This window comes from Sapajus apella, unplaced genomic scaffold, assembly GCF_009761245.1.
Source record: "Sapajus apella isolate SASKATOON/1434 unplaced genomic scaffold, GSC_monkey_1.0 scaffold1, whole genome shotgun sequence".
Lineage (NCBI taxonomy): Eukaryota > Metazoa > Chordata > Mammalia > Primates > Cebidae > Sapajus > Sapajus apella.
This window is the reverse complement of record NW_022436941.1, coordinates 81,309,901-81,324,617: the sequence shown is the minus strand read 5'-3', so window position 1 is coordinate 81,324,617 and position 14,717 is coordinate 81,309,901. Positions and strand designations below refer to the sequence as shown.

At 42.7% G+C, this 14,717-nt stretch overlaps 1 protein-coding gene across 2 annotated transcripts in view; it reads right to left on the bottom strand.

The window, feature by feature from the left end:
- The window catches only part of MIER3 (MIER family member 3), a 32,604-nt gene extending 30,461 nt beyond the window's left edge, over positions 1–2,143 (bottom strand). For both annotated transcript variants that reach the window (XM_032280392.1, XM_032280401.1), the window contains exons 1-2: positions 2,062–2,143; positions 603–627 (exon numbers count right to left, since the gene is read on the bottom strand). In XM_032280392.1, the coding sequence (XP_032136283.1) occupies positions 603–627; positions 2,062–2,070 (34 nt within the window). In that variant the 5' untranslated portion in view covers positions 2,071–2,143. The remainder of the gene's footprint in view (positions 1–602; positions 628–2,061) is intronic.
- Between the last annotated feature and the right edge of the window lie 12,574 nt (positions 2,144–14,717).

Below are 14,717 nucleotides of genomic sequence, written 5' to 3'. Positions count from 1 at the left end.
GACAGGAGTTTCTGACCTCAAGAAAGTTAAGAAACACTACTAGATGACCTAAGATTGTCTCAGCTCAGAAGTCAAAATCACCATGTTTCTGTGACAACCTTGGAAGTTCTATCTTTTCTTTTTATTAAGGTAGCTTTACCTCTCAACTTCCAATTTTAACACAATTCACGGACATTTAATTATGAAAAAGAAACAAAGAGGAGATAAGGAGTTATGGTTAATAATCAAGGTAGTCCCAAAGTTCTGACAAATTAAAGACGCAATCTCTGGAAAAAAATGAAATTAAAATCTAACTGGTGTCAAGTTAATTTGGGATTGTTTCAGGCTAGGAGAAAAAAAGATATTTAAGAATGAAAGCCATATAACTTAAAAGAACACTTGTCTTAGCAGCTTTGTAAGTTACTTTTTCTACATGCAAAAGAAAACAACAAAGAACCCAGTAACTGTTCCTTCCCCAAACTTTACTAAACGCACACTGAAGCTTAAAAATCATTCAAGAAAAACCTGCAGGATACACTTCTGTGGGGAATCCTTTAGCAACGGATCTTTGAGCCCACATTACCCACCGGGAACCATCGAAGAAGTAAAGAAATCGGACAAACCTGGGCTCGAACTTCCAAAAGAAGCCTAGGAGAGAGAGAAGAAAATGTGAGGTTAGATCGCGCAGCCGGGGAAAGAGGCAGCGCCGGCAACAGGGCGCAGAGGAGGCGGAGTCGAGCGCTCCTCCGCAGCTGCCAAAAGTGCAAGACGCAGCTTCGCTCCAATCGCTCCCGGCCCCTTTCGGGCCCCCTCTTGGCTGCCTCGCCTTCCTCCCGAGTCCCCAGTGTACAAACTCACAGACCCAGGACGAAGCCCGGAGTCTGAGAGGCAACTCCAAGCCGCTTCTTGGAGCTCAGCAAGTTACAAAGCGGAGAAGCAAAACCCAGAGCAGTCGGTTTGCACCATCAGTCTCCCATCCCTGGCATCTCCGGAGTCCCCCAAATCCCACTAGGCTCTCCGAGGCCCCAAAAAACTCGAAATGTAACACCCTCTCCTGGAAGGAACTCGCCTTCTAAGCACCTAGCCTGCTCCTGGTGCCCAGGAGCCCCAACTCCGAGGCCGATCTCTTGCCCTGGAGTGTAGGCCGGCTCGGACACTCGCCCCCAAACGAAACCGCGAGCCCCCCATCCTCTCTCCCAAGTCCAGAGATGCAGCTCCTCTCAGTTCCAGAGATGCTGGCTCCTTCCAGAGTATTCGGTCCCTCCCTGGACCGCCAGCGCGCCCCTCGCCCCAGCGAGCTCCAGCCCAGGGGCTCCGGCCACACCGCCCCCTCCCCCCAGCTCACCAGTCCCGGGGGACATGGCCGGGGCAGCTTCACTCGCCCAGCCTTCTTCCTCTAGCCCAGAGAAAACTGGGGCTATAGAGCCGCTCTCGTGGAGAGGGCGTCGAGGGTCTCGGTCTGCCCTTTCACCTCAGGGGCTCTCGCACCTCCCGGGTGGCGGGGCGGGGAGTCCTGCTCTTCAGCGAAGCCCGGTGGCCGCGCATCCCGCTCTTCTCCGCGCCCCCAGCAAAGTGAAGCGTGCGGCTCCTTCGCGCCGCAGCCCGGGCCCGGTGGGCCAGGGACACAGCGCACGACTCCCGCAGGGCAGTGGCGCAGCCCGCGCCCCTCTTTGCGATCCAGCCGCAGAGGGGGGGCTCGGCCGGTTTCCACCCACCCGGGCCCCGGGAGGAGGCGCGGAGGCGCCGGCGGCCCGCGTCAGTGGCCGGGGGCACAGCACTGCCCCGTCCCTGGGACAGGGCTCGCTGCCGCCGGCCGCCACCTCCGTCCGGCTCCGTCGCCCGGCCCGGCAGGGGCCGAAGCAGCCGCGGCCTAGTCCCGGAGGGAGACCGCTCCCGCGCCCGCTCCCGCCCCCTGGCCGGCCCCGCCGCGGCCCGTCGCCGCCCCGCGACCCCCGCGTCGCCACGCCGCCCCTCATGGGGCCGCGAAAAGAGCCCGGGATCCCCCAAGCTGGCTCGGAGGCCGCGGGGAGCCGCCGGCCGCCCGCTCCAGCCCGGCCGCTCCTGCCCGGTTTCCCTGCTCACCTCCGCCATATTGGTACCTTTAGGGCGAACGAGCAGCGCCGAGCCCAGTCCCCGGATGGGGCGCCTGAGCCAATCGCAGTCGCCGCCGCCGCCGCCGCCGCCGCGGTCCGCCCGGCACCCGCCCGGCGGCGGAGGCGGCACGGCCCCTTATAGGGCAGGGTGGCCCGCGACGCCCCCGGCCCGCTCGCACGCCCACCCCGCCCGGCGCCCCTCGCCACCCCCGCGCCCGCCGCAGCCGGCCCGGCCCGCACCCGCGCGCATCGTGCTTCTCCTCCTGGCTGGAGTAAAGTTCCTGCCGAATTGGAGGCAAGTGGGGGACGGACGGGCGGACGGACGCACGGGCGCGGGACAGACCCGCGTCCAGCCAGTCGAGGCCCGAGAGACAGCAGGCGCGCCTGGGAACCGACCCGCAGACGCCGCGGCGCGGGAGGGCGTGCGGGAGGCGGGCGGGAGACGTGGACTGGCAGGCAATGTGCAGGGAACTCGACAGACTCAACTTCCCTAAGAGGAGGCGGCGATCGATGAAATACACAGGGATGGGAGGAAGCCCTGGGAAATGGGAGAAGAGGGTGGTGGATGGCAGGGTCCGTCCAGAATGAGAGGACAACAGTCAGGCACTTTGCCGTTTCCACGAAGAGACCTGCAGGAACGGGAGGTGGAGACCGGTGTACACTGGCTCACGGAGTGGACAATAGAAGTAGACATTGGCCAAACAGGGTATTGACAGCACAGAAGAAAAGACAAAAGATTGACAGGGCAGGGAAATGATGCTGAACATACTTGCACAGTTCAAGAAGATGCTCAAAAATATAAACTGTGCAGTTATGAACAAAATTAGACCAGTTCTAGGAATTGTTCATCACCAACGCGTCTTAGGGGATGACCCAGCGATACTTGATACAGCTGTTAAAGAACAGGAAGAGCATATCAAAGGGTCTAAATTGAGTCTCAAAAATTCTACCCCCCACTTCCCTCACGCCTCCAAAAAGGCCAACAGTTTGGGTAGGATAGTAAAAGGAAACTAGACCCCTGTGCAAGTGAATGGATGAAAGACGGAGCATAAGGCTGAACAGGAATACCTGCTTCTGCATGTGCCTTATGACCATTTGCTCTTCATTGAGAGAGATTACTCTCCGGAAGGTTCACATCCACACTGAACGACTTTGAGCCAAGTACACAAAAATATGTACTAACGACTGATTGTGGAGTTAGATCCTGCAAGAAGTTAAAGTAAGGTATGGATTTGCCCTGGCAAATTTGAAAGACACATTGTCCTGAAGTGGGAGGCCAATCCTATCTATGGAAAAGAAAGTCGGCTGTAAGGTCCGTGAATAAGTGAGATGCAAACACAATCAGGAATGGCAGGACCCTCTAGGAATCTGGAGAGAGTGATCTCAGACACCAGAGCTCTTCTCCCAGCTTTTACCTAAAACATGATAAAGACAAGTTTTCAGAAGCTAAAACTTTCCATACTCCATACTTTTAATTCAAACCATGAAAGTTCTTGATTTTAACCTGGGGTCCCTCCAATTCCCTCATTGCTGTAGTGCAGGATGAGGCTGAAGACTGGAGGTAGGGAGAGGGTTATTTTCAAATTTTTTGCCAAGGCATCTCAAAATCAAGCTTACGCCACAGGTAAAAGTTATTTGTTTATGGAAATTTTAGGGAAAAATCACTCCAACTATTTCAAAACATCATAAAGACATGGAAAATTACACTTTCCCTGCTGTGGAAGATATCTTTTGACCTTTTGTCCAGTCAAATAACTCAAAAACAGCTGAACTTTGAAACCAGACCTTGGCACACTTGGTTTGTACCGTCCTCAATGAGGCGTTCAGAGTTTTCAAAGTGAAAAAAATGGCTTGAAATTAAGCACAAGTGATTAACTTTAGAAATGAGGCAGTGAGCACGCCCTGTGGACAGAACCATGAAACACTGCCCTGAGCTGCTGGACCACAGTCTGAGCCACGTGAAGAAAGTGTCTCAAACAACCTGCCTCGTACATTACACTGGGAAAAACATTTTCTTCCCAGCAAACTTGGCTAATCCAAACTATAAATGTAGTCTTATATTATATGTTTTGCCCCAACCGAAATATACACAGATTTATTCACTTTCTTGAATCTAGTAGCATTTCTGCAGACTCTATATTCAATTGTAAAGATTTTGTATAGGCATTTGTACTTTTGATGCCTATGTGATCCCCATTTTAGTACATAGTGTAGGGAGTCTGAGTCCATGGTTAAATAAGGATTAAGACAAAGATAAATGAAGCTAAATTAATTAGCAGTTAAAGGAAGCAGAGCTACTTTCCCACTCCTGATCACTAGAGAAAATTTACCACTCAGTCTTACATAACACATTCTTTTATGATAAAGTGTGTAAAGTCTGCTATATGTAGATGGAGGTCTCATTCTTTCTGATTGACAAGACTTTCAGGAGTCAGTACAGATTAAAAATCCTTTTGTCCCAAGGAATTGAAATTAAAATACTATTACTTTTTACTTTTATTATTATCCTGTCACTATGCAATAGAGGACATTGTATAGAAAGTGTTAGATGCTGGGCAATGTGGGACTACCATAAAAATGTCCTTGTCCCCCAAAAGCTTACAATCTAAGTAATTTCTGTAGGTGGTAAATGGATACATGATCAAGGAAAACTAAAAACTGAAACCATAGTAACCTCCTAAGGAGAGCCAAAATGTCATAGATCCTCCAACCATCTTTAGAAAGGAAATAAATCAAGAAAGGTTAATCTATAAGCATGTAATTTGAGAGGCTTCCAGTAAATCATACAATAAAATAAGAAAGTATAAATATATAAAAAAATGAGGACATACAATAAAATAAGAAACTATAAATATAAAAAAAAATGAGGACCAATGAAACTAACTAGACTAGAAGGTTAACACCAAAGAAAAAGTAAGAACATGATATGCTGGTTATGAGGTGTAACACAATACAACAGTTAAACCATAAATGTAGAGCTTTCTGGCAGCCAAAGCAAAAAAGGTAAATGTAGTCAATTGCTTGCTTCTCATTGGAGAAGCATACAAATGTAGGAGAAATATACAGGTTCTTAGAGGGAAACAAACTATTTTAGAACACTTTAAAAGAAATATCTGCCTATATAGATACAGTAATGTGAGGGAAACAGCCTCCACCAGGTCCCCAAATGCAATAGCAGCTTTCGCAACACTGTTTCTTTTAGTACCTGTCTATGAAAGTTGAGGGCACAATATGAATATGTGACCTACTGAAAGTAGTTAATGGGGCCACAGTAATGCAATATAGATATTTAGGCTTCTGCAGATTCCATCTAACCCACCGGAAAATAAAAAACTATCCAGAGTTTAATGTCTCAATCTCAAATGCCCATAGTAGTCAGGCAGGCATAATGAATGAGTGAGGCAGGCTAATGTAGACAAAAGCAGGGGTAGTAGCAAATTTGGAGACATAAGTCCTATTTAAACAGGGCAGCCACTGTTTAGTTTCAGCCGACTGGCTCAATGTTTCCAGTTTCAATTTTACAAGAATAGCTGGAAAACTGGACTTTTATGTCCAATCTCCTGGTTTTAGAATTTTGTCAACTAATTTTTGAAAAATTTAAATGCAGTTTAGATCAATTAAGTCATGTTAAGTAAATCATGGTTAACCTGGGAGCTTTCAGTTTGCAGACTCTGACCTAGAACATCATCTTAGTATTACTTCTCAGCATAGTAGGAGACTGTAATGCCAACAGTTAGACCCAGCATCAGGCCAAACTGCTTGCATTTTTCTAAATGTATCAGCTTCTCCTGTGTGATATTCAATTAAATATTTTTTGTTTGAATGAATGGCCACTCTCTGAGAAAGCTAATTGATCATAATAAGTTTTGTCTAAACAAAGATTAACAAAAGAAAGATGATCTGCATGGTAACTTTAAAAAAGAGAGTTCTCACAGTTCAAAAGAGACCTCAGTTCATTTCTAAGAAGGGAACTTGGTCCATAGACATGAACATTTATCCAGCCCATGAGTCAGGGCCATTATTACAACGAGATGGATGCATCAGGCTGACATACCTGTGCAAGCATACCCAATTAGAACTTCCAGTTCAATGGCTTTAAATTTCAGGAACATCCTCAAAAGAATTTGTAATAACTGTATCCTTGCTCATGTATTCTAACTGACTTCTAATTTTGTCATTATAAATTTAAATAGCCGCAAAGGATATACTTATCTTTTGAAATAAAGGCCATTTAAAAATAAAGCCATTATATAACACTTAAAATGTATGCAATAGAATCTAAATACCATAACAATTTGATATTTCATTATTCTTTTTATAAAAAATACACATTTCTTTAATGATATGAAATTTTACATGATTTCTTCTTCTTCTTGAACTTGTATTCTCATTCTACTTTCTCCAAAGATATGTAATATACTTTATGCTTAGAGGTCTTTTGTTGATACCCTACAACCTTTATCTGCAACAAAACTATCCTTGTAAATTGATAGTAAAGAGAAATAATTTTCCTCCAGATTGAGTTATCAGTACAATTACTACTAATTTACATTTGATCAAAACAATATACGTGCATTGCAAGTTTTGAGTAAAGCTTTTTGAACAAAAATTGTATTGGAAATCAATCTATTGAAAAGGTGTATAGGATCTTTAAAAAAATTAATTCATGTACCCACGGATGAATATTACTTAATGCTAGAATGGGAGTTTAACATCAATTTTATTGTTAGTCTTTATTTTTATAGAAGTAAGGTTTGAGAAACCAATTCATACACAAGTAGGTAGGAATGGAAGGGTTTTATTACTAAACCATCACTTAATTTGTTGATCTCCATATTAATACATCATGTTATGATCTTCTATCAAACATTATTTTTAATGATCTATACACTGATGTTTTAAATGTGTTCCTTCAACTTTGTTGAAAGCTAAGAGTTAAGAGCTACCTGACTCACAAAAGGATTTTTTACAAAGCTCTTATGGTTCATCACTATAATTCACTACAATTTTGATTAAGATTACCAAAAAAGCCTTTGCCAAGACTTATCGAATGACTATTAATTGTACTGTTTCACATAGAGACAATTGTTTAACTCAACAGGCTCAGAAAGGGGAAGGAAAATGGGAGTAGTCTTAATTTTAAGACTCTCTTACCAATACAGTTTTGTTAAATAAAATGTTTATATCTTATCGCACATTTTAAAAACATTTTCGTCAAAACCTTGGACTGGAGACCTAAATCTTTCACTTGTGCAAAATGTCTGCTACATAACCCAATGAGCAAATCCTGTCCCCTTTGTCAAACCAAACTGCCAAGTCTGACTTGAAAAGTCTGATTTCATTTTTCAGTTCTAAGAAACATATTAATTCTTATTTTGAAGCGTATTTGAAACCATTGAGAAATTACAAAACATGTATTATAAGATAGATTACTAAAAGCACGCAATTCAAGATTAAAAGGATGTAAGATCTAATGGAATTAATTTTTTATAAGTTATAAAAAGAGTAATCAATACACAGTTCATCACTTAGCTTATTATAATACAATGTAACATGTAGCTACAAGCAATGTTATGTATATTGCAAAGAATATGTTATAAGACAAAATATTCCTTTGGTAAACGACTGTTATGGACTGAATATTTATGTTCTCCCCAAATTCATATGTAGACACCCTAACTCGCAGTGTGGCTATATTTGGAGATGTGGCCTCTAAGGAAGTAATTATGATCTCCATGCTACTTTCTTGGACTTTGCTGCTCTCATTATCTTCAAACTTTGGCCACTTTCTTGGTCCCTGTTTCTTGGGTTGTGTTTGTTTTCTGGCTTTCAGCCCTCACCCAAGTAGTAGCTGGTGCTTTTAGGGCTTGACTGCAAGCCCTCAGCACCTTGAACTTGCCTTTCCCAGATGTTCTCTGACCTTGCCCACTGCTTCTGGAGTAGTGCAAATAACACCTGCCATCAACTCTGAAGTTTGGACAGGCTTTCCAGGATGCCAGGGGCCAGAGCAGAGCAGGAAAAGGGTGGAACCCTGATCCAATAGGATTAGTGTCCTTATAAGAAAAGGACACCACAGAGCTCGCTCTCTCATAGGTGCTCGTTCTCCCTCTCTCTCTCTTTCTCTGCATACGTGCATCAAGGAAAATCTGTGTAAGGACGTAGTGAGAAGGCAACCATCTGCAAGTCAGGAAAAGAATCCTAACCAGAAACTGACTCTCCCAGACCTTGATCATGGACTTCTCATCTCTGGAACTATGAGAAAATAAATGTCTGTTGTTTAAGCCACTCAGTCTGTGGTATTTTTTTAAAGAAGCCCGTGCAGACTAAGACAACATGTGTACATTTCGCACTTGCTTGTGAATCTAGTATTGCTGAACATCTGATATTTGCTTTGGGAATAAAAGAGAATTTTAAGTAAAAATTCAGAAATACTTCATTAATTTTATTTATATTCAAACTTTTCTTATATACATGTATTTGATTATAGTAAAAGGAATATGCTGCTGCTAAAGATAATCAGTCCACGAATTGGCCTATCATTTTATTTTTTATAAGAAGTGGAAAAATATTAATTTTATAAGATGAAATCATATAAGGATATTTATTTGTGGCTTCTATCCAGTGTTCCTGGAATTGTGAAAGTCTGTGAAAACAGTTCAAAACTATGGCCTACGGATGAGTGTGAGGACTAGTTGAAAATACTTGCTTAAATTTTAATAGTGTTTAGTATTTCTTACCAATGCTGCATTCTTTACTTTGTTCTTTCCAAACCCTCCTTCGAGAGCAATGCATTATTTGACAAAGGCCAAGAGTAAGTCATTAAACGAAAAATGCTATCCTGTTCACTAGCTTCATACTATAGCAATATACTATATCTGATGTTGGAACATCCCAACAAGGACCAAAATACCCCATTCCTCACACCATGCTTAACCTTTGACTAAAATATATATAAGACAGGAAGATTTAACATGTATTAAATATGGCCTAAAACCTTACTATATTTCCTTAATTTCAATATGTATTTCAAAACAGCTTCTGTAAGGATTTCTTCTTATATCTCATTAACTCTAATGGTTAAAAAAAAAAAAAAAAAAAAAGATTCACTTCTCTAAGATGGACCAAAAAGCTTGAACCAAACAACCATAAAAACTGACAATTACTTCATAATTCTTTGTCGTACTGTATTAGAATGGAAACTATAGAGAAATTGGAAAAAGCTTCACTTGACAATTTAAGAATTTAGCACAAAGAAACTGGAGGCACCCAATGCAGTTTACCGGGTTTGAGTTTGGATATAAAGGGCAAGGATAAACAGGGAGTTCTCTCAGTGAAAGATTATTAGCATCTCCAAGGCAACTATTAGCTGAACCAGACTGATTTTATGGCTGTTTAAATTATCTGGAAGAAAGAATGCAAAACTTAGGGGATGACAGTGCCTCTGTTCTCCATTCCATTCAGAGAATATGCTCCAGGTTTAGCTCGAGATGGGAGGCGTGAATCTTCTGTACTCCTGTTTGGCTTCTCCTAGTGTGAACATCTTGCTGCGTTGAGCGTAACTCTGGTGTTTAAAGATACACATTTTTTTTTTTTTTTTGGTACAGCATGGTCTGTAAATACAAGCCAACTTCATCATCTGGTGTTCAACTAAAGAAACACCCAATACTGAAGGAAAATTGGCTGTATTGGACTTTTTGGGAGGCTGTACATTCACTTTCAATGTGCCACTTTCCTAAGGCATTTTTTAAAGTTTCATTTAAAAAAAATTATTGTTATGAACTATTTCAGGAATAGCAAAAAGTATGCCATTTGAGTCATTTTTTCTTCATTGTTCTTCATTTAATTTGCACAAACTAAATGTAAATACAATATAATTCCATGTTATAAGCATTTATTGAGTACCTATTAAATGCATATTATTTCCTATCTCCCAACTACCTTGCAAGGTGGATGTTATTGTCTCCATTTTACAGATAAGGAAACTAAGGCTCAGAGAAATTAAAACTCACCCAGTTTAAAAATGATAGGGCTGAATTTGACCCAAGTCTGCTTACATTTAAAACCCAGACTCTTCTTCATATCAAGGTACTAATGAGTAAAACAGGAACCATTGTAAAACAAAAAGATAACATTTAAGTGAAATCCTGCTTACGAATGAAAATAAGCAATCTCATTTGTGGCGACAATGTGCTGAAGATTCTAACTTTTGGAATAAACTGTGAAACTGGATTTACAAATGTGTATCAGATCAACTTTAACAATAATACATTTAGGAAAATAATCGGAGTTATACAGTGCTTGAAAGGTGGTAAGTGGAGAGAGTTACCTCAGTCCTTCCTTGCATACGCCTGACCCAGCACAGTGCTTGGCCAATGTTTGTTGAATGAATGCATCAGGATCTAGTTCAACAGCAGTCACTTTCTTGGAGAGAAATAACCCAAGGTATAGATGATGCAGATGGGCAGTGCTTCCTAGCGCATCCTTAGGTAGGGTATTATGCAGGAGCAGTCAACCACTTTAGGAATTATTTCTCTCCTTGGCCTTTTGTAGGTTTAGGCCTGCCCATGTGATACACTTAACAGGAAGCCTAGCCACGGACACTAGTTCTGTGGCTCCAGCAGCCAGTAAGCCCTGCTGCTCTCCTCTTCTGACTTACTCTCATCCCTTCTCCCTCCTCTGCCTCCAAAGCCTAACTCTGCTTGATGTTTCATCACAGAGCAATGCCCCTTGGTGCCCCCTTACTTGTCTGACTCACTTGGACGTGCTTCTTAGGCTTTCACTCTCAGCATTTTCTCTGGGATGTGATTGGGTCACTTCAAACATCTCCACTCCCTCCTAGCTGCAGGTTTTGCTAGGTCCACACCAGATCCATGCTGGCCACCTCAGCTCTACCTGGTCTTTCCATCTTGGAGAGAAAGGGATATATTGTGCTTACTCTGCTAGGATCTGTACAGGAATACATTATGCAGCTAAGCTGCAAAGCAGCTCTCCTCACTCACCAGCTTCCGTGACAGTTTTGAAAATGACGAAACCCCAACATCTATATGTTCATACAAATAACCCTACCCCACCACTGGGTGGATTTCTCTCCAAAATGATGTCAAAGTTTACAAGAACAGGCCAGTCCTTTGGAAGAACCTCTCTACATAGAAGGGATTTTAGGAACTGTTTACCTCAGAAACATCCTTTGTGCTGTACTAGTTTTCTTGGAATGCCATAACAAAATGTCACACTGGGTGGCTTAAACAGCACAAATTCATTTTCTCACAGCTTTGGAGGGTAGAAGTCCAAGATGAAGGTGTCAGCAGGGCTGGTTTCCTCTGAGGCCTCTCTCCTCGGCTTCCAGGCGGCTGCCCTCTTACTGCCTCTTTACATGGTCTTTTCCCCTGTGTCTGCATCCTTCTTGTCTCTTTGTGCTCCCAAATGTGCTGACTGTCTTATTCTAGGGCATCAGTCAGATTATATTAGGACCCACCTTAATTTTAACCTCATTTAACTTAATCATGTCTGTAAACACCCTGCCTCCAAATAAAGTGACATTCTGAGGTACCAGGGGTTTGGACTTCAACATATGAATTTGGGGAGACGGAATTCCACCCATAACATGTGCCTCCTCAGATTCCTTCCAATCTAACGGCCTCCCAGACTTGCAGCCTCCACCATGGATGACAGCTCTGTCCAGGCAGCTGCGTCCTAGAGTCTGGTTTCTCCTGCCTCTTCTGTACTCACATGGTACACCAGCCTGCCAAGCATAGTACCCAGCTTATGACTGTCTGAAGGGGTTGGATGCTATAAACCAGAAATGTGAAGGCATTAACACTCTCCGAGGCAAACTTTGATGAGGGGGGAAATGGGAGACTGAGGGGTGCAGGTGGTTAAATTCCTTGGATTGATGACTCTGAGGCACTGTGTCTCCACTCAGCCTGTCCTGAGATAGTGTAGGGGAGCAGATGTACCTGCTGAGAGACCAGCTGTCACCTGTGGCTTTGTGGTGAAGCAATGACCACCGTGGGCATGCATCACCTTGCATGGCTTCCCATATTCCCATTTAACTTCCTTTTTCCCTTATGCTTGCTGCCATGACTTTGTACCTCCCAAACACAACATCATCACTCAATCCCTGCTTCACACTCTATTTTCTAGGGAACCCAGGCTAGAACATTGGCATAACTGCTAACTAGAAAATAAATTTTTTTAAAAAATGAAAACACTCTGTTAATTAGAGACAAACACTGGCAAGCAATTTTGGGGCTGATTCTAAGCTATCACTTCATCAATGACATACTCCTGCATTATGTATAATCAGAACCGAGGAATCCTCATCACTCTGTGAAATACAGGACTAGACAATGTATCAGTCAGTTCCAACTAGAAAAACAGAAACCATCCTAAGAATTTAAAACAAGGGAAATTAATCCATGAATTGCTTACACAGGTCATGAAAGAGCTGAGATGCTAAACAGAGGAATGTGAAGCAATCCAGAGATTTGCAAAAGCAGAAAGTTGCTAGGCTGGAGAGACAAAAGGAGGAGTCAGTGTTACCAGAGGCCAGAGCCACTGGGGGAAGTTGCAACCATCGCATGCCTGACTAGGTGGAGCTGAAGATATAGCTATGCTACAGATGCAATTAGAGACACAGAGAGAGGGAGAAATATTCTGACTTCTCTCTTCTTCCCTCCAGTTTCTTGCCAGCACCTCCCATTGCCTGAATGCAGGAAGAAGCTGCTTGATCTAGGAGCCTGGGAAATGCAGCCTCCAGGAGTTGGCACCTCTGTCACTCAGAGCAGTTCAGGGGAAGGATATGGAATGGAATTAGCATAGGCTGAAAATTGGTCCAAAAAGTAAGATAGGCTAACTTGGACAAATTGTTAGTCAATAGCTTTATGGGCCAAGGAAGTGTACAATGGGAGAAAAAATTAACACAGTTATAGCATAGTGGGCATCTGGATGAAACAGACCTCGGCATCAGCATAGAACAGACTTCAGGTCAAATGTGAGATTTCCATATTTATTGTGACCTTAAATGAGTCATTTCATTTATCTGGACCTCAATTTCCTTTCCTCAGTCTGTATTGTAAAGATTATATGAGATTACCTATGTAAAGTGCTTAGCATATTAGCTGGCATCTAATAAGTAATCAATAAAAGACAACTCTTATAATAACAAGTTGGAGACCAATATCTCATTGGCTTAGTCTGTGATCTGGTTTGGCTCTGTGTTTTCACCCAAACCTCATCTCAGATTGTAATCTCCATGTGTCAAAAGAGGGAGGGAGGTGATTGGATCACAGGGGCAATTTCCCCCGTGCTGTTCTTGTGATAGTAAGTGAATCCTCAAGAAATCTGATGGTTTTATAAGCGTCTGGCATTTCCCCTGCTTGCACGTCCTCTCTCCTGCCTCCATGTGAAAAAGGTCCTTGCTTTCCTTTCCACCATGATTGTAAGTTTCCTGAGGCCTCCTGGCCATGTGGAACTGTGAGTCAATTCCTTTATAAATTGATTTGATAATTATTTATCTTTCCTTTATAAATTACCCAGTCTCATGTATTTCTTTATAGTAGTATGAAAACTGACTAATATAGTCTGTTTCTTCAAAAAGCAAAGATTTGGATGAAGTAGTTTATTTGGAAGATGATCCCATTGCAAGGAGTGGGAAACTGAAACAGAGAAGGGAGAAAGCCAACAAATGGTGAATTAATAAGAGATTGCCACTGTGGGCAACAAGGGTTCAATCCCACAGAGGACCCTCTTAGGAAATGGTATGTAATGCTTTTGAATTGTAAAGTTTTTAAAAAGGGTCAGGCAGCTGGAGTTTTAGCTGCCAAGTCCCATCCACAGTAAAAGCTGCTCCTGGCATTAACTCTTCGGTACTTTCGGCCTGCCCTTCGTGAGGGCTGAGCCTGCTGTCTCAGCCAGATAACATCCTTAGGTAATAAGATGCAAGAACCAGGTGTGTACAGGTGCCATGCACAGGGGACCTGGGTAAACCGAGGAACACAGATTAATTATTTCTAGTAGTTACTCCTGTTGTATAGCTGAAAAAGACCTGGGATCATAGTGGGCTATAATCTCACCTAAAATCAGCACAGTTGTACTTCCATTTTTCCCTAGACCAATGCTTTTCAAACTTTTCTGACCCATATCCACAGTTAGGAATATGTTTTTACGTTGTGACACAGTACACATGAATTAATGTTTGTACAGTGCACATTTATACCAAAACAAAAGTTTTCTTAAATAATACTTGCTCTTTTGAAATAGCATGCACGCTAATATCTTTCTATGCCACTAGATTTTTTAAAACAAACATTGAAATTTCCAAAACTGATTTCAAGACCCTCTAAAAACCCTCAGTTGATTGTCCTAACTGCTCCAAGCGTGTACTGCTGCAGTGATAAGGAGCTTCAGCCAGATTGTAAATGAGCTAAGTCACTAAGCCCTAAAGTCATTGAGTACTAAACTAATTTCAGCTGACTTTTTTTTATAGCAAGACATTCTCGGTGAAGGAAGCAGTATGTTGCTTGATATTTTAGTGCTAGGTCTTTATCTAGTCAGGGACTGGAAATAGTTAACAAACCCACACTTTGAGCAGAACCCAGCCCTACATGTTAATATTAAAATGTGTGAGATGGAAATACAAGTCAT